Here is a 20,345-nt window from a genome sequence, read left to right as displayed (position 1 = left end):
CAATTTTACTATTAAAAAAGTAGTTATACCTGACTGTATAAAATATGTATTCTAATATAGAAAGATCAAACAACACTCAGGCCACAAATTTGAAAACTGTTTACTATTGTAAATTATTGTTGTTTGGACTTGACATAAAATCGATGGATTTGTTACACTATATGACCAATTAGCATAAAGTCAAAATCCACATTGCTCCTGGTCTTGCTCAGATGAAAATATAATGATAAAAGCTATTTCCCTACAAGTTCCTCAAGGAAATGATTCACTTACCTCCGTGGTAAATTACCACATTATGTACAATGGTTTGGGCATCAGCTTTAAACTCTTCCAGATGTTCATACTTATTTGCCTGAGCTTTAGCTTCCATCATTTGCAAATCCATTGGCCTAAAACAAATTAAGTGAAAAACTTGAATTTTTTAACTAGAAAACTTTAAAAGCAGACTTTACAAGCTAAGAACAGTTGATTTACAAAAGGGATACAGTTTTTAGGAAATAATATGTGCTGATTGTTATAACTAACTGTTTGGATTAAGTGATTTACTATTTTTTTTTTTTTTTTTAGTAGTTTTGGTTGATAGAAGCGTTTATACTTGTTAACATCATGTATATTTAAAAACTTGTGTTAACTTACTGTGTGAGCAATAGATGTTTCAAAATAATCGTCAGTCCTGTAGAACCTAACTAACACAACACCTGATAGCTCGACAGTCTGTGTGACTCAACAGCAAACACACCTAGAGTTGGTTTTAGATTATGTGTAACTCAACAGCGACTAGAAGACAGGGAACACGTACCTAGAGTTGGTTTTACATTATGTGTAACTCAACAGCGACTAGAAGACAGGGAACACGTACCTAGAGTTGGTTTTACATTATGTGTAGCTCAACAGAGACTAAAGACAGGGAACACACCTAGAGTTGGTTTTACATTATGTGTAGCTCTACAGTGACTAGAAGACAGTGAACACACCTAGAGTTGGTTTTACATTATGTGTAACTCAACAGAGACTAAAGACAGGGAACACACCTAGAGTTGGTTTTACATTATGTGTAACTCATCAGTGACTAGAAGACAGGGAACACACCTAGAGTTGGTTTTAGATTATGTGTAACTCAACAGCGACTAGAAGACAGGGAACACACCTAGAGTTGGTTTTAGATTATGTGTAACTCAACAGCGACTAGAAGACAGGGAACACACCTAGAGTTGGTTTTAGATTATGTGTAACTCAACAGCGACTAGAAGACAGGGAACACGTACCTAGAGTTGGTTTTACATTATGTGTAACTCAACAGCGACTAGAAGACAGGGAACACGTACCTAGAGTTGGTTTTACATTATGTGTAACTCAACAGAGACTAAAGACAGGGAACACACCTAGAGTTGGTTTTACATTATGTGTAGCTCTACAGTGACTAGAAGACAGTGAACACACCTAGAGTTGGTTTTACATTATGTGTAACTCAACAGTAGTGATGGTCTAATCCGGAAATTTCGAATCTCGAATCCGAATCCGAATCTTAAAAAAATCAAACCTCGAATCTAGAATCTTTTCGATTTTTTCAAAAATCGAATCTTTTTGTGCGCGATTAAGAAAAATATTACAGTTTAGGCTACATTCACTCAATGAAATGTCAAGTATACCAATAATACCAATCTTGCCAATTGAAATTATTTAAATAATCAAGGTGTAGAAAATTAAATAATGCCAAAAACATAATTTTTTTAAATTGAAATTTAATAGCTGGGTTTACAAGCTAGGGAGACAAATTAAAATTAACAAATGAAAACTTGAACAAAACACAAAATTAACAAATCCCAAGTCCTTAATGAATTCTTTATTTAATTTGTGCAAGGGATAGTTATCTAATTAAGGATAAATATTTAGCAATTAATAGTCAATAACAACTCAACTAAACAAACAAAAGTAAGAACAATACACAATGATCAAAAAAAAAAAGATCGGTCCGATGTACGGAGTGATGTACGATAGTGTGTCACGGTACATTTTTGCCCCGTACGCCGTAATGAGCGCCGCACCGAGCGGCCGCCTGTGCTAGCGTTGAGTTATAATTTAATATGGCAATTAGACTCTTTAATTGGTAAAGTAAATAAAAGTTGGGTAATATGTTGCCGTTATATATTATGATCATTTAAGATGTAATGTTGTGGTTTGTTTGGTCAAGGTTGAAAATATAGAAACCGTTAAATCAGTTATATCGATAATATTAAAGTAAATTAAGTAATTAACATTATTAAAGACAATTAAAATTATCATTCTGCAACGTCTTTTCAATGAATAAAACCAATAAAAATCAATACATATAACTTATTGTATTAATAGTCAAAGATATAACAAAGCATCCTTTCATTTTATTTTTGCGACAAGTTTTCAAAAAGCGACTTTTAACGCGCTCTCACTCGCGCACACTCTGATGCGCACACACATCATCTCTCTCTGAACTCCCTTGTGCCGCGCTCGGTAGAATTCGTCTGGTCTTCGGGGAAATGTTCTGAGTGAAATTTAGCTGACATTTATACCCCTTTTCCCTGCTCGGTTCGGGGTCTTGATCGGGGAAAAGATCGATAGTGTGTCACCGCCTTAAGGATGAAAATAGTCGAGGTAGACAATTCTGAGGTGTCTACTCCAGACGGATATTTTAAGACTTTCGATTTTTAAATCGGAGCAAGGTTTGGCTTATTGGTGGTTGTGGGGGGGGGGGGGCTCTGGTTGTTTATAATCTGCTTAAGGTGTTGTATTTTGGGGCAATTCAATCAAAGATGATTATGAACCACAAGGGACATTACATTAGGGCTGGGCTGTCTGTCATGACTCCATTTGCAGCAGACATTTAATTTTAAAAGAGAAAAACCGTGTTCTATTATAAACTATTTTTCTAAAAATGGTTTTGGATTTATGACAAATCAGGATTTTTTGAATTATACTGTAAATTTAGAAACCCTCAAACACGACAACCCCTAGTCTACAAAGTGTACGGTAATGTGAGGTTTTTACTGCAGTAATAAAATTAAAGTCAGGCTATACATTTATTCCACACTCCACCTGTACAAAAGGAAGTCCTGACGCCAGATGTCCTTGTCATCATTGACCCACTTGATGGTGGAAGGCAGCTCAGAGCTGGGTCGTCGTATGTTACCTTGCCTCTCGTAGATGTAGGGAGTCGCAGACGCATTGCACAACACATGACGCTCTGTGAGGGACATCGGCAACTGGAGACACAATAAAGCGGGTCAGACAATACAAGTATTCCTAGTTTTTAACGTAAAATGGTAAAAGAGCAAATGTGTTCAACGCTTTGTGCAGCAACTCATTCATTCCTGTTTTGACTTGTGTTTAGCACAATAAGCCAATCAGTCAATCCTACAATAATGTTTTGTATCATAAAAATGTATTATAGATGTTAGCCTTCGGATTGCCAAATAATATTAAAAACATTCTTTTAAGGTTTTAAGAACCTTTTTTAATAAAATTTATACATCCGATGGAATGAAAAAATAAATAGCTAAATAAAGATTTGACTGTAACTGGCTGTTTTTTTTTGGAGATATTGATGAAATAATCTTGTGTTTAACAGTTAGACTAAACTAAAAGAAAGGAAAAAAACAAACATAATAAATTGCATTTGACTTAGGCCTATAAGCATAGAAAAATTTAATTGGAACATAAAATGACATTATGCAGCTTGTTTTTTGTAAGATCTTTAAATATCAATGAAAATAAAAACAGTTATAAGGGAAAATCAAATTGTACTAATAAAAAGGAGACATTTTTGCATATAGTAGCTTACCCGTTGTTTTAGCCTGCGAATCGTTAGTCTCAGCAACCTGTTCAGCTGACTTTTCTTCACCTCAAAGTTCTCTTCTTTGGTACTGATCATCTAAAATTCAAAATCCTTCATTGATACACATACACATTTTCGTTCCTAGACTTTTTTAATGGTGTGTGTATATATAATATCAAAGTGGCCACCATAATTTCACTGAAACCTCTTTACTATAAATGGAAAATAGCACCCTGAAGTATCACAAAAGTATTGGCGTCTAAAATCAGACAGCGAAGAGACGACAAAGTCAGATTTAAAATCCTGAATCATCATAGTTAACTTTCCTTTCAAGGAAATATTTCTAAAGCACTCATGTTTTAACTTTCTCAGACATTCATGTTGAATTGGAAGGTGTCAATTAGTAAACCTATTATCCAAGTTGACCCTTAAAGAGCCATTAGGGTTGTTTTAAAAGGCAGCAAACAATGCTAGAAGATCAAAGGGACAGGTGTGGCATAGTCAGTGGCATAATCATCATTAATTTAGCATCTTGTAATTTCAAACACTTTGACAGATCTATGACTTACCTTACAAACGTTGCAGACAAACTTGTGTTTCACATCTGTCTCGGGCAGTTCCTCCTTAGCGATGCACGCGAGGTGGTAAACTCGGTGACAAGTGTTACAAGAGATGACGTCTCCACCACGGTGACACTCGAAACAATACCAGTCGTGACTATCCTTCTCCACCTGCACACCAGCCAACATAACGCCTAACTTCCAAGTCTGACGACAGCAAAATGTAGATATATTTACATAACTAGCTATTCTATTCTAAAATTTGAATCAAAGATACAATACCTCTGCTGCAGCAAACCAGGAGACTTGGGCTTTCACTAAATATTTCTTTCAAGATGTCAGATTGTCCCTTATTTGAATATTAGGTTTAAAATGAAAATTCGCTTAATTTGCAGGTTTGCTTCGGCGGGGCTATTTTTTCTTAAGTATTGACAAGATTAAATTCACAAACAAACCTAAAAGTCAAATACTTTCAGTGGAATAAATTTTAGTCATAGGCAAGTCAATAAATATTTTTTTATTACCTTTAAACTGTAATATTTTACGAGCAAGGGCGGATAATCTAATTATCGGTTAATGTGAGGTCAGTTAAGAGGGGGTCTAACTGTATATGGAATTTTCTCTGGAGCCTTTGAGTGTAAAGCAATACTTCAAAACACAAGCTCTATAAAAAACACATTTCATCCTTAAACCCCCTTAAAACCTCGTTCCCATAGTCCGGTCATACAGGTTTGAGTAAATGTAGGTTAACAAGTTTTTATGAAATTGCATTCAAAATCTGAGAACTTTTACTCAAGTTAGGCCTATCATGCTAACAGCCAAATATCTATAATATTAAAACGAAACAGTGTTTTTTTATTTCACGATTCTGAATCAACCACTCGACGGATTTTCATGATTTTTGTGTTGAAGGAAAGATAATTTTGAGAACAAGGGAATGTCGAAGCCATAATTTTAGTTTATGGTTTCTGTTTTTTAGAAAATAAGTTTAAAATTTTAAAAAGTCTAGCAGCCGACGCTATCATTCTACACTAGCGTTTGGTATAGAATCATTTGCTTAACGTAACAGCTGTAAACATTAAGCGTGTATGTGACACAAATTCAGCATTTGGATAATAATTACATGCATAGGGTTGACTTATTTATACTATGTGTAATGCTATGCTCATTGATACGTCCATTTAATGGGTAAGAGGATGACAGTCTATTTAAATATTCAAGGTAAAATGATAGATGTTGTAATTTATTTTTTAGAGCAATCTTTACAATTTTAAGTTTGTTTTAGTGCAATATAATTTGTTTTAACTAACAGCTGGTTGAATATAAAAGTTGTCTTTAGATCTAACAGGTTAGTTTATTATTCTGTGATTTTGGCATTGATTATAGAAAATAAGTAAGAGTCAAGATTCTATAACCACTGATGTATACAAATCGAGGCTATGCCCCCCGAGTATTCAAAGGAAAAATTATGCAAATTATTTTTCTGTTCGACTTTTTGAGGAAAGAATAGGAAAATAACAATGTGTACATGTTTTAATTCATCTTGATAGCTTTTTGTTTACAGGAAATGGTTAACTGCTTGAACTTTGCTTGGATTAGAAATGGAAATATTAATATAATTTCAGTTTTAGTTGACTTCTCAATCCCGTACATAGGACGGGGCAACAGCTCGTATATGTTAATTTGAACCAATAGTGTTTTGGCCTCAGGGGACAAACGAAACAAAACAAATAAAATCGATCTTTGCTCTAGGTCTTACCATGAGACATATGGTAATAGCTTACCTATTTGGGAAATTCGCTAAAAATATAAGGGCTAAACTACATACCGTTTCCCCAGGCAGATTGTAGCCTTCAGTCTCCACTCCGATTTTGGAGCCCTTGAACCCGACCCTCTTGGTAAGCTGCAATAGACCATCTCTGACACAGTAGTTGAGTTGTCGGGTAACTTCCTCTGCAAACACACATGTCTGACAACACTTCACAATACAAAACTGATATGGAACAAAACATTTTCAACAAAACTTTCCGATAGGAAATGGTAAACAAATATTCTGGACAACAGATGGATTAGTGATCAGAGCGATTTATGTCCTTGAGGCCAAAGTTCAAATCCCATCAATCAACAAAGACAACTTGTTCTATAACATATTTTTGTGACCCGAAATTTCAGAGTAAGCCTACACTTAGAGTGTTAGGTCTATCAAAGAAGTAAAGAAGTAGATTGTTTTTGTGAGTAGAACTAAAATAGGTATCCAGCCTCCTATCAAGTAAAAAGAGCCTGTAGGCAAGGAGAACTGTGTCATGATATGAGTAATCTTACAACTTCGACTGAGATAGACTGAACAAGCAAGATAAATAAATAGGCTAGATCATTATATTTTACTAAGAGGTTTATTACATCGGGGAAATAACAAGAAATATATACTGCAAGCATAGAAATAAACATTAAAAAGTATACCGGGTGTCCGAAAAATGACTCCCTAGTTTTGATAAACGATTGTTTATTGTAGAGAATACATATTCTTATATCTAATACATGAAATTAAAGAGGGTTTACTCAAGTTTATTTTGACATTAGTACACCTCGATATGTGACCCATTTGTAGCTCTACAGATATCTAACCGGTATTCGATCTCTCTCCAAGTGTTAGTTAATATATCTGGTGTCACTGATTCTACTGCAGCTACGATTCTTTGACGAAGATGGTCAATGTCACGTATCTTTTCTGAATAAACCAAGTTCTTAACGTAACCCCACAGGAAAAAATCCAGTGGTGTTATGTCTGGGCTTCTTGGAGGCCACGCGATCGGGCCAGCTCTCCCCATCCATCTTGCCGGGAAACCGAAAGGGCCTCCAAGAAGCCCAGACATAACACCACTGGATTTTTTCCTGTGGGGTTACATTAAGAACTTGGTTTATTCAGAAAAGATACGTGACATTGACCATCTTCGTCAAAGAATCGTAGCTGCAGTAGAATCAGTGACACCAGATATGTTAACTAACACTTGGAGAGAGATCGAATACCGGTTAGACATCTGTAGAGCTACAAATGGGTCACATATCGAGGTGTACTAATGTCAAAATAAACTTGAGTAAACCCTCTTTAATTTCATGTATTAGATATAAGAATATGTATTCTCTACAATAAACAATCGTTTATCAAAACTAGGGAGTTATTTTTCGGACACCCGGTATATCTACATAGGCCTAGTTGAAACAAACCTTCAATTAGACTTTGGCTGATTCATCAAATATTATGTTTAATTATAAAGCCTACTAAACCAAGCAATATTTCACCTACTCCCCATGAAACCACAAGTGCTCAAATTCAACCAGTGACTCACCTAGTCCGACGTTGTGTACTCTACTCATGAACTTGGCGATGCGGTCAATGTCCGGGACTTGGCGTTGATATCTGATAGTCTTGATCGCGTCCCACAACTGCTGTGTCATCTGCGGACAAGACACGCGGCGACGAGACATCGCGTAGAACAACCTGCGGACAAAAGTCACATTATTGAGTCAACATTCAGTACGGATTGCATGCTGATTACAGAAGACTCCCTCTTGTTTTGATCTATTAGGTTCAGTCTTCAGATGGTTTGGCCGGACACGTATATGTATGACTAGTTGTAAAGTTTTGTCCTGAGCTGAACATATGTTAGCCTATTCGGGTATTTTTTATTGCTTAGTATAGAATTATAGTTTAATAATTTTACATACCGGTACACAATATGTGAAACTTATCCAGTTATTTTTACGAACTTTTAATGGTTTAGACTTGTTTCAGTTGCATCAAGAATCTGGTCTGGAGGTATCCAAATGAGAGGATGTCGAATTGTAATTCAGGCTAGCTACATTAAACAGTAAAAGCATACTAATACGGCATCCGATGGTCCAACACATTCAATTTCAAACATTTTTTTGGATGCTCTTTTAAGCCACATATGCTCATGTGCTCATATTAGCACATTAGGCACAGTTAGGAGCAATAGGCAGATGTTGGAATCAAACGCAAGATGTCAGGATTGAACATTAGACATTGGTTGTACTTGTACGCTTTGGATTTCAGGTGTGTTTTATTTTCAGCATTTTATTTATATGTTGAAAACACAGAAAACTTATGATTCAATAGATGTGTTTTTAATGTAGCCTACGCTATTATATTTGGGACATTTATATATGGTTTTTGGAACTATCAATGCAATGCCATGAAAAATAATAACTTACTTGTAGGCTAATGAAAATAAGATAACCAACATTTTTTTTATCCACTTTATTACAAAGTCTGTTTTAACTTCTCCTACTTTTTGATGATCCTAGAGAAGTTTTCATAAATTATAAGTAGAACCCCTCATATCCATATATTATCTAAACATGTCATATACATGTTATTTATACAGATAGGCCTAGTTGTAAATAAAAAATTCCTATGTTACTTTTACGGAGAATAAGTGAACTGTTGTAGTTTGCTTGTATATGAGCATATTTTGATCAATTGGGAAAATACATTTATTTCTCACTTAACTATCAAAGTTTTACAAAAAAAACAACTTTTACCCTCCCTGTGGCAGCAAACCTAAGTAGGCCTACTCGTTAAACTAATTCTATTTAAATAGGGAATAATCGTGATATTTTTAACGAGACATTTTAATGTAGGCTAAATCCAATCGGGCAAATGCAAATTCGCTTCGTCTACAGGTTTGCTGAAGCAAGAGGGTAAAAACACAATTTTGTTTAAGCTTTTATAAATGTATACAGGGTGAAGCAGACCACCCATACACATACGGAATATGTTAACGGAATGCGTTTTCACCTAGAAACGCTAAATACAATTTAATTCCCCCTGAAATCATATACGAAGATACTTAGAACATGATCCAAGCACAGGGTGTTCCAAAAATGAAGGTCACAGGTTCAAATCTCTAAAGTTCCTTAGGCAAACCTACACCACTTGTACATTTTTAGAAAGGTCTTGATTAGAGCAACATTTTGTATAAAAACAGAACTCAATTACTCAATCCGTTTCAAAATGGTGGCCATTTTTGTGAAATTCTCGCATATTGAGGTAATATCCTGTATTTTCAAAACCAATAAACATTTTTACGTTCTGATGAAAATTTGTAATCCTGGCAAACACAGAGCTTTGATTTTTTAAATGTTATAATTTTTTTAATTAGGCCTACCTATAAGTTTTTACCAAAATTTTATTTTTTTGTAATGTTGGTAGCCCTGCAAATTAAACAAATCAATTGGCAACATATGTCATATAGTATATAATTTTAAGCGTCTCTTTAAGATAAACAACTTTCCAATTTACACATACTGTCTATTTCTTTTAGTATACTACAAACTAAATTTTCCCATATAAATGCATGTTAATTGCATTGCCAAATGATGCCATATTTTTTTTTTTAGTTTTAGGCTTTTGAAAGTAACACGCATTTTATATGGGAAAATTTAGTTAGGTAGGCTATTGGTTTAAAAAAATCACTCAAAATTCACGTAGCCTACAATTTCCCATTTTCCTGGTTTCCAGGTTATTTAGGTCACAAAAAAAAGTAACTAAAGGAGGATGCAAAGGAGATGAACCTACTAAAAGATTTTTTAAATTTCCTTGGAATTAAACTTGATGTTTTAAGTTTTTCTATCTCCTCTTACAAGGGAATAGATGACCATTATGTAGCTTTCGATGTAATGTATGTAGCCTTATAACCAAAGTGAACAAAATTACAGACTTTGTTTTGTTGGATTTGTAAAGGTAACAAAACAACGTAAGGTAAAGGCTAATTAAAATGAATACTCTAAGCTATTTCCAATTTAAAACAAAAGTGCTGATTGGGGATTTTGGATGGTGAATACTTCAAACTACCTACTTTCTAAGCATCCAAAAGCGAAAAGATTAATACCATATGAAATTGTTCTATTGACCTACACGCGGTACTTTCAAATACTAAAATGGTGGGTGAATTATTCAAATAAAGTGCCTACAAGCAGCATGCTCTACATGCACTCACTTTTTATTCATCTTGCTTGAATCGGGAAGAGCCCAAGTACCCTCATATGCCTAGTCTGTAACAACACAGCAATGCTGTTAGCCTAGACTGACACAGGTATTGGACAAACCTATTGGACAAACCTAATAGTGAGTTTGGTAAACTTTGAAACTAGCTTTTAAAACCACAAACTGTTTGAATTGGTTAAATATAAACTACAACTTTCAAAATTAAATAATTTCATTTAGAGTGTTATGACAGATGTAAGGTACCTACAAGAGATGAGATTGTAAAATCCTAGTCACAGATTTAGAAGGTGAGAAAAAAGTAGATGTCATCAATTAATTGTTGATGGACAAATATAAGAACTATGGAAGTGTTTTATTCTCAGTGTATTTAAAATAGGCCTAAAGTGTATTGAGGTCATCATAACCTTTACCAGTTAGGCCAACAGATCTTTGTTGTAAACACATATGAGTTGGACGATTGAAATCGCAAAATTTTCATTTTTGTCATATTTTTTGTTAAGAATTATGATAAACCAATCCCAGTAGATGGTTTCACCTTGCAACCTTTGAATTCTTATCTAATAGCCAGCATTCTAGCACACCTTAGCAATTCAAAAAGTGAGGATGTTTTTGGTCTGTCCAATTATGTACTAAAATCGGTAGGTAACATCATCATCCACCCCATGACTTATTTAGTAAACTTAGTTCTTACCCAAGGTGTCTTTCCTGACTGACTGCTTGAAGTAAGCTAATATCACCCCAATCTTTAAGCGAGGGGACCCAAATAAGGCTGACTGTTAAAGGCCCATAGTGATTGTTCCTAAGTTGGTAAGGTAATAGAATCTTGTATAACTGCTCAACTGTATGAATATTTCAACAACTACAACTTGCTCTATAACCATCAGAATGGTTTTCGTCCAAAATGTAATACAGTACAAGCAATGGAAGTTATTGTCAACTTTATCGGGTTTTGAAAACAAGAATATCATTGCCTCAAATTTGATCGATCTTTCAAAGGCCTCACTTTTTACATTTTGTACAAAAAATTAGATTTCTATGGTGTTGGAGATAAGGATTAGGCTATATCTTGTCAAATCTTACTTGTCTGGACGTAAACAAAAGGTCAAAGTAAATAATGCTAGCTCTAATTTTATTGATCTTAAGGCCGGTGTATCCCAAGGCTCCGTGCTCGGACCTTTCTTGTAACTGATTTTTGTTAAAGATATGTATTGTAATGTTCCTATTATGTCAGTGCTCTACGCTGATGACACAACCTTGATAGGTATGCTCAGATAGTTATTTCAAACATGCTAATCAACTACTCTCAAATGCCTTAGACTCTTCCAAAAAGTGGTTTGTATCCAATAATTTAGTCATAAATGAGCAAAAAACAGATTTGATTTATTTTTCTCTAGGAGAAATTCCGACAACCTGTAATGCAAAAAGTTATGTCAAACTTTTGGGTTTCACTTTAGACAACCACCTCACTTGGAAACCTCATGTCCGTAATATGTGTAAAAAACTATTAAGAACTGTATACCTAATAAGAAGGCTTAAGCGCTCAATCAGTACCGGTAAGCTCTGATACATTGCTGGTTGTCTACTATGGACTCTTTCATGCTACTTTCAGCTATGGTATTCGCCTGTGGGGACATTCATGCCATGCGAAAAAGGTTTTCCGGTGGCAAAAGAAGACTCCTTGACAACTTGAGAGATCGTCAATCATGTAAAACAAGTTTTCAGAAGTATAAATCATACCATGCCATCTGTGTATGTTTTAAACACCTTAGTATAACTTACGTCAAACAAAATATCAACTCTTTTGCTCCTCAAAATGCTTATGATCACCTCACTAGGATAACATAACCTTGTTGCTCCATATGTAAGGCTTGCAAAAATCCGGCATTGCCATGTTCACCATCAAATCGCTCTTTATAATAAACTCCCAATAGCTATTAGAAAATTTGCCACTCAATAGATTTACGAAAACTGTAACTTTTTTTCTAAAAGACCAATCCTACTACTCTATAGCGGACTACATGGACGATCGCCTCTTTCCATGACCTGTTAATCTGATGTAACGTATCTTATCTAAATCTTTGTCTCTGTTCTTATCTTGTTTTAAGTTATGTGTCTCAATTCATGTTGTTGTTGTTTTTTTTTTTTTTTTTTTTTACCTTGTCCACTTCTTGACTTGTCCTATTGCATTACCTGTATGCTTAAGAATAAAATCTATTGTCTATTGTCAAGTAAGTAGCCCAGGCTTATGCTTTAAAACAAGTTGGCAACACTTAAGTTAACTTAAATACTACAACAAGGCCTTAAGTAGGCTAGTTTTATTCACCAATAAAAACGTAAACACATCACAACTAAATTTTTTTTTACATGGGAAAAAATTTTTCATAAATATTATTTAACCAAATCAAAATTGATAGCCTATAGGCCTAGACTATTACATAGAAATGGGTTTCATATCATTATTTTGGGTACACTTCCATATGTTGTTCTATCTGTTGGCACAAATAAAAAAATGAAAATATCGATCGATGTATCGATTATTCGATATATCGTTTAATTAGTTAGGTAAGGTTAACCTAACCTATTTAACCAAACGATATAGGTATCGAATTAAACAATTGAATAATCATTATTACTCATTCAGTTGTTTGTGCCAACAGATATGGAATTGTAGCCTACCCATTATATTTTCCGATTAGGCCTAAGTTTATCGCAGGCTCTCTGCAGAACTGTACCCGCCTATTAACTTATCTTAAAAGTAAGTTAAGTTATGTTATTTATAAAATAGCCATTAACTTAAATAGATTTTAAGGGATAAGTTTAGGCCTTAGGCCTAGTTTAACTTAGTTTATGTCTGCATATAGGCTATCTTACGTGGCTAACATTAGTTTACAAACTTCAACATTCAAGATAGGTTTAAAGATAAAAAACTGTGACATGTAGGCCTAGGCCTTCAAAAATGCATGAAAATGTCTAGGCCTAAGTTTGGCCCTGAATTTCCGTTGTTTAAAGGTTGTTGTAAGGGAAACCCTACGCTTACGTAGGCCTAGGGCCTGAGCTTTTATTCTAAACTTAAAACCAAAGTTTAAAAACCGTCACATTGTTACTTTCTAATTATTTATCTCCTAAGTTAAATCTTAAGAACAACAAAACAAGATCCAGAGTAGGCCTACACAATATAGGACTAGGCCTAATGGGACTTGAAGCTATGGTTCCACAGACTGCGGAACTTCCGCCGTGCGGAACCACAGCGTAAATCTGGAGGGGTAGTTCCACTGGCTGCGGAAATAACGTTGCGGAAATTCAGTTCTGTCCAAACTAGCGACGAAAGACGAGTATGGAACACAAATATAGGCCTAACTTAATACCATAAAATAATATTAGGTACCGGTAATATCATACCTAGATAAAACATACCGGTACTCTAGTCTATGGTAATATTCAGACTTAATTATTTTTAATTTTGGTTAATTTTATTGTAAACTGATGTTAGACATGCCTAGATCTTAAAAATCACCTTATTAATTTTTTATGAGGATGGTGATTAGTAAACATTAATAAAATAACAATTTGGGTTAATATGCATTTTAGGGTTTGCACGCGATTTTTGAATTTTTTTTTTCATTCTACTCGAAATTTAACGCTGATTCCGAAAATGACGTTCTTTTTCCGCGGAAAACGACCATAACGCGGAAAAACGACCAAAACGACCAAAAACTCTTTTTTTACCAAAACACGTCATGTAGGTACTCAAATTAACCGGAATATTTCGCAGATCACGACTATGCAAGAATTTTTTGGATCCGAGGTCAAATAAGCGAGATATTCACGAAAACGTGATACTACCAGCAATAACTCCAACTCACTAGGGGACAGGTGGGAATTCGGGGTTTTGGGTGGGGGAGACATCTAACGTGGTTTATCGTTGTAATTTAATGTGTAAAAAATAATGGGTAATTAGTCGGGAGAATTATGGGAGATATGCTTGAAATTGGGAAATTTTTCAGTACCAACCTATTCATTGGTTGTAGTAGCACTGCCATGTTGCTCGTTAGGTTAGGTTAGGTTGGTTAGGTTAGGTTAGGTTGGTTAGGTTAGGTTAGGTTGGTTAGGTTGGTTAGGTTAGGTTTGGTTAGGTTGGTTAGGTTAGGTTAGGTTGGTTAGGTTAGGTTGGTTAGGTTAGGTTAGGTTGGTTAGGTTAGGTTGGTTAGGTTAGGTTGGTTAGGTTAGGTTAGGTTAGGTTAGGTTAGATTGATTAGGTTAGGTTAGGTTAGATTGATTAGGTTAGGTTAGGTTAGGTTAGGTTGGTTAGGTAAGGTTGGTTAGGTTAGGTTAGGTTGATTAGGTTAGGTTAGGTTAGGTTAAGTTAGGTTAGGTCAGTTTGGTTAGGTTAGGTTGGTTAGGTTAGGTTAGGTTGGTTAGGTTAGGTTAGGTTGGTTAGGTTAGGTTTGGTTAGGTTGGTTAGGTTAGGGTAGGTTAGGTTAAGTTAGGTTATGCATAGTATCATCCCTTTTACCTGTTAAATTAAAACATAAACACCAGATAACACAGACAAAAGTTAGAGCAAAAATCCAAAATAGCATCGCATATTTACGTGAAAATCTCGCTAATTTGACCTCGGATCCAAAAAATTCTTGCATAGTCGTGATCTGCTTAATATTACGGTTAATTTGAGTACCCACATGACGTGTTTTGGTAAAAAAAGAGTTTTTGGTCGTTTTGGTCGTTTTTCCGCGTTATGGTCGTTTTCCGCGGAAAAAGAACGTCATTTTCGGGATCAGCGTTAAATTTCGAGTAGAATGAAAAAAAAAATTTCAAAAATCGCGTGCAAACCCTAAAATGCATATTTACCACAATTTGAACTTAAATTGTAGTTTTATTGATACACGAATAAAAAATACAAGCCCCAAAAAGAATAAGGTTATTGAAATAAGGAAACTAAATTGATTGGTCATAATAATTAATTGATGGCTCTTCTCCGCTGGCGGAATCCGCACTGCCACTGCTCTCAGAGCAGTATGATTTGTCTGCCATGCGGAACCGAAAATTCGGGTTGCGGAAACGCACACATGGGAACTCCATTAACCCTAGCAGTGGCCAATGTTAGAAGTGGGGAATGGCCAACCCATTTTGGCGATTTTGCAGACCTTTTTTTGAAAATTCGTAAAAATTCAACCGTACAAGTAAACCTAGCCAACCTCATATTCATTTTGTTCGGAAAGAACAGGAGAATCTTGAAATAGTAATATCATAATGATTTAGACAGTGTATTTTATCGATAAAGTGAAAAAAATAAAAAAATTTGAATTTTTTTTTTTGAAATTTCAAAAGCGGCCTTGGTATTTTTTTTCTACGGATTTCTTTATGGGAAATTCATTATATACATTTTGTAGAAAATCTAATTCCCTACATAGAAATATATAACATGTTAGGAAAATATTTTTTTTTTTTATAAGTTTTTGGGGCGAAATATAATGACAAACGGAGAACCGAAAAAATTGAGAACCGTACAGTGTTAGTTTATGTTGTAAAAAGTTCTATAATACATGTGTATACTAATAATGATATATACATGTTTGTAAAGCTAATGAAGTAAGGAATCAAAAAAAGTCATAAAGTTTATGGTAAAAATAATTTTTTACCTATAAACATACGTATATAAAATAATGTTTATATATTTTAGCGATTTCTCGAAAAACAAAATTCACAGTACTTAGTATACAACTTTTGTACCAAATTTTTTTACTTCAAACCAACATAATAATCTTGTAGTGTATTCAATTACCAACATAAAAATGTATAACATGTTAGAAATATTTTTTTTGTAGGTACGTAATAGGGACATAATAATACAATAACCGCAAAACCGCAAATAAGTGTAAACTATAGCCTACAGTGTTTGCTTGTGTTGTGAAACATTATGTAGGCTGATGATATGTAGCCTACATATTTGTAAAGCCAATGAAGTAAGGAATCCAAAAAAGTCATAAGTATGATGGTAAAAAGTTATTTTCACCTATGATTATGTAGGCCTATCAATTTGAGAACGTTTTGAATTTTTTGCGCATTTCGAGAAAATGGAGTGTACAGTATTTAGTAGCCTATATAATTTTTTACCAAATTTTTTACACCCAAACCAATATAAACATGTTGTAGTGTATTCATTTACCTTTATAAAAATGTATAACACCTTGGGTAAATCATTATAACCCCTCTGAATGTCAGAATCGTCATTTTTGGACATGATGCTAACAAAATAGCCTACAGTAGTAGGCCTATTTAGTATAGGCTATAACTTTTTTACAAAATTGTTTACCCCCGAACCATTATAAACATGTTGTAGTGTATTCATTTACCTTTATAAAAATGTATAACACCTTGGGTATATCATTATATAGGTACAACAATCTCTGAATGTCAGAATCGTCATTTTAGGACATGATGCTAACAAAATACAACCTTTTATGAACACTATTCCACACAATTCAGTAATATTTATGCATGAAGATAACTGTTATACACACACACAACACTTCACTTACACTAACACTACGAACTAATAACATATTTAGTAATAAATCGCGGATAAAACTATTACGGCAACAACACAAACAAACAATGGCAATACAAGACAGCTGACAGACTGTGGCAGTAATGACTCACTTCCGTCGTCTACATCACTGTCTACATGCGAGCATACAGAAATAACCCTGAGTGCAGGGCTGCCACTCTCTGAATCTAAATTTCTTCCTCTTCAAAATGATATACTATATGACTAGTAATAATAACTTTCACTGTATATAATTCGTATTTTCCATACTGTCACCAGACGACTGTTGGCCATTTGTTAGAAATTTCGAAAACAGCTGTTTTCATAAAATCGTACCGATTGTGCAATCAATATTTAGTTATAAATATCACTACCACAATGAAGATAAAATCAATGGCTATCCAGTGGTATCACCCGCAACATCCCAAGACGAAAATTACCCGAGCAGGGTAATGCCAAACAAGACGTGTTTTGCCAGTTCCCAAGTGTCGGCTGCAAAAGTCGTACCGCGCCAAAATTTCATTTGATTTCTAATCGTCGTGACATTGTTATATACCTGCTACAGGGTTTGTTTATGTAATCAAATGAAAGTTCAGAATGTGATCTTTCGAATGGTATATATATTATTCTAATCTGAGTTGATTGTAAGTGTTTTTTTTACCGTTAAAAAAATTTCGGCCCATACCGTAACCAGACGACTTTGGCCATTCTAAGCATCAACCTCATACCGTAACCAGACGACGGTTGGCCACTGCTAGGGTTAAACCAGTGTCGTAATTCCGCAGCGGAAAAAATCACACCGTACTGCGGAGATTCCGCATCCTGTGGAACCATTGCTTAAGACATAGGCCTAGGCCTAAACTTCTCTTATCAGTTTAGTGATAACTAACTTAAACCCTACTCTCACTAGCCTAAGGCCTACAACACTTCACCCATATAATCTTAATTTCTATCAATCAATCAATCAATCAATTATTAAAGATGGGGACGCCACTAGGCCTATTGTGTATGAGTGTATCTAGTGTTGTGTATGAGAAACAAGTTTGATAACAAGATATTTAGCCTACACCGAAAACGAAATCCTTTCTGTATGCCAACCTACCTCAGTGTAAACAAAGTTTATAAACATTGCCTAGGCCTATATGCTGATATAGGCTAGCTAACTTATTACAAGTAAAAAATGCTAAGGAATGGAGAACTGTCACTTGTACCACGACCGTATGTGGCAATTAGATATATCATAGATGGTTTAACATTGCAAACGTTCCTCCTCATCTTATAATAGACTTAAGTTTATGTCTCTAGGCTACCATCACAACAACATCTTGTCAAACTTACATTGTGTGTATGGTCCGTTTATGCACCTCTCACAAAAAACTAGTCTTGTGAATGAATTAAGACTAAATTAACGCAAAACTGTCATATCTATCCGTAGAGAAATGTATTCTGACAATGAGTACTAACAATTTTGAGTCTAAGTCTAGCCGAAGTAAACATCCCTTCCCTCTCCCTATTCACAAAACTGAAACTCTCACTCTCACAAAGTTTCTCGCCTCCATTTCCAAATTTCTTTCTGCTTCTTCGTTTTCGTTTGCTCTGCTCTGCACAAACACAACACTGCACTGCAACGTTCTTTAGTTCCATCTCCCATACTATAAAAAAAACATTTTGTTATACATTATACATTTTCCCATCAAGCGCCAGTACAAATTATATTTTCTGGTTTTCTTATTAATTTACCATTAAGTAATACTAGTTGTATTAATTGTAATGAACCCACGGTCTTCACCCACGGCCTTGATGAGTGAGCGTAGCGAACGAACTTCAACCAGGGGCCCTATTTTTGAAATGGTTGAGTGTTGAGTCATTCTATTTCCAATCGTTTCGTATTTTTGAAACGATTGACGGTGGACTTATCCAACCAAAACTACTCACCACCTATCGAGCTGTTGACTGTTTAGTGGACGGTTGACTCCACTTTCTTCTTCCTCTTTCGGCAAAAGTTGCTCTTTTTGAGTCGACGCCATATTGTTATTGCTTTAATTTACTAATTGCGATTTAGAGATTATGTATTTGTTATTGTTGTCAATGTCTTAGCACCCAATACAGTGTTGTCGCAGCTAGTCTGGGCGCGCGGACCCTTGTGTACTAGCCGTCCCCCACGCCAAATCCGTCGAAGACAGCGCTGAGGCACTGAACAGGTGTATACACCATCAATTTCGTGATCCGTCCAATCGGCTCCGCCCCAGTGGCTCTGGAGTTTCCCATGTTAACCTTATGAGAAATGGAATTAATGAATCTTAACAGCTGTTTCAATTAAACAAGTTGGTTCTGTTCTACTATGATGTTCAATAGCATTAAAGTTACAAGGATTACCAACAGGGTACAGTACTACTATTTCTTTTACATTTATGACAACAGCTGCTAATTTGCAACCAAAAGGTGAGTGAGCATAGCGAACGAACTTCAACCTGGAGGCGAGTTAGCGTAGTGAACGAGCTAACCTGAAGGCAAGTGAGCGCAGCGAACGAGCTCCAACCTAAAGGTGAGTGAGCGTAGCGAACGAGCTCTAACCTAAAGGTGAGTGAGCGTAGCGAACGAACTTCGGGGCCCATTTCATAATAAACTACAAGTTACAAGTTACAACTTGTAACTTAATTGATATTTCCATTAGATTTGCATTGGGCGATCAGCTGATTTCCTAATAATATTAGTTTGTACTTTATTATGAAATGGGCCCCAGGACGTGAATGAGCCATGCGAACGAGATCATATTGAAAATTAAGAAGTTAAACGGGGCAAAGGCTGCGGGTTACAGCTAGTATAGTATAGACACAAAAATACAACAACAGTACATTGACATTGATAAAGAATATCACATCACTTTGACCACAGACTATAGACAATTATGGTATATTATATATATATAAATCTTAACGGATGGTGTTTTTGGCCTCTAGGTACCTCAAAATGAAAAATTAAATCGGTCCTGGGTCCAGGTTTTACCATGAGTACTACGTTAATAGCTTATTCCCTATATATAGGAAATTCGCTAAAAAAAAAATCGCTGAGGTTTTCTCTTTTACGCCTAGGTTAATTTGTAGTGTAAACAGACGAACTCATTTTAATGCCATCTTTGAGTCCCCAAACATTCTCAAATTGCCATCTTTGTACATATTTTGGCTGCATTAAGTAAAAAATATGTCACTTTTAGCGATTTTCTTATATAGGGAGTAAGCTATTGCCGTACTCATGGTTAAGACCTGGACCCTGGACCAATTTAATTTTTCATTTTGAGGTCCCTTAGAGGCCAAAAACACCATTCGATCAAATTCATATATATTAGAGGTCGTCCAGTGGTCGAAACTCGACCAAAATTATGTAATTTACAGACTTCTCTAT

General features: G+C 35.1%; 1 protein-coding gene across 2 annotated transcripts in view; it reads right to left on the bottom strand.

Annotated features, from left to right (window-relative positions):
• LOC128991999 (zinc finger MYND domain-containing protein 11) overlaps positions 1 to 18,487 on the bottom strand; it is a 52,824-nt gene extending 34,337 nt beyond the window's left edge. Inside the window, exons 1-8 of one of the 2 annotated variants that reach the window (XM_054415327.1) lie at positions 18,282 to 18,487; positions 10,389 to 10,443; positions 7,716 to 7,867; positions 6,197 to 6,321; positions 4,378 to 4,539; positions 3,815 to 3,904; positions 3,070 to 3,236; positions 274 to 389 (exon numbers count right to left, since the gene is read on the bottom strand). In XM_054415327.1, coding sequence (XP_054271302.1) covers positions 274 to 389; positions 3,070 to 3,236; positions 3,815 to 3,904; positions 4,378 to 4,539; positions 6,197 to 6,321; positions 7,716 to 7,867; positions 10,389 to 10,399 — 823 coding nt within the window. In that variant the 5' untranslated portion in view covers positions 10,400 to 10,443; positions 18,282 to 18,487. The remainder of the gene's footprint in view (positions 1 to 273; positions 390 to 3,069; positions 3,237 to 3,814; positions 3,905 to 4,377; positions 4,540 to 6,196; positions 6,322 to 7,715; positions 7,868 to 10,388; positions 10,444 to 18,281) is intronic. The other variant, XM_054415326.1, reaches the window with a different exon arrangement.
• Between the last annotated feature and the right edge of the window lie 1,858 nt (positions 18,488 to 20,345).

This window comes from Macrosteles quadrilineatus, unplaced genomic scaffold (genome assembly GCF_028750875.1).
Source record: "Macrosteles quadrilineatus isolate MER2022 unplaced genomic scaffold, UCM_ALF_1.0 Scaffold_4__1_contigs__length_99947679, whole genome shotgun sequence".
NCBI lineage: Eukaryota > Metazoa > Arthropoda > Insecta > Hemiptera > Cicadellidae > Macrosteles > Macrosteles quadrilineatus.
This window is presented reverse-complemented; position numbering and strand designations above follow the sequence as displayed.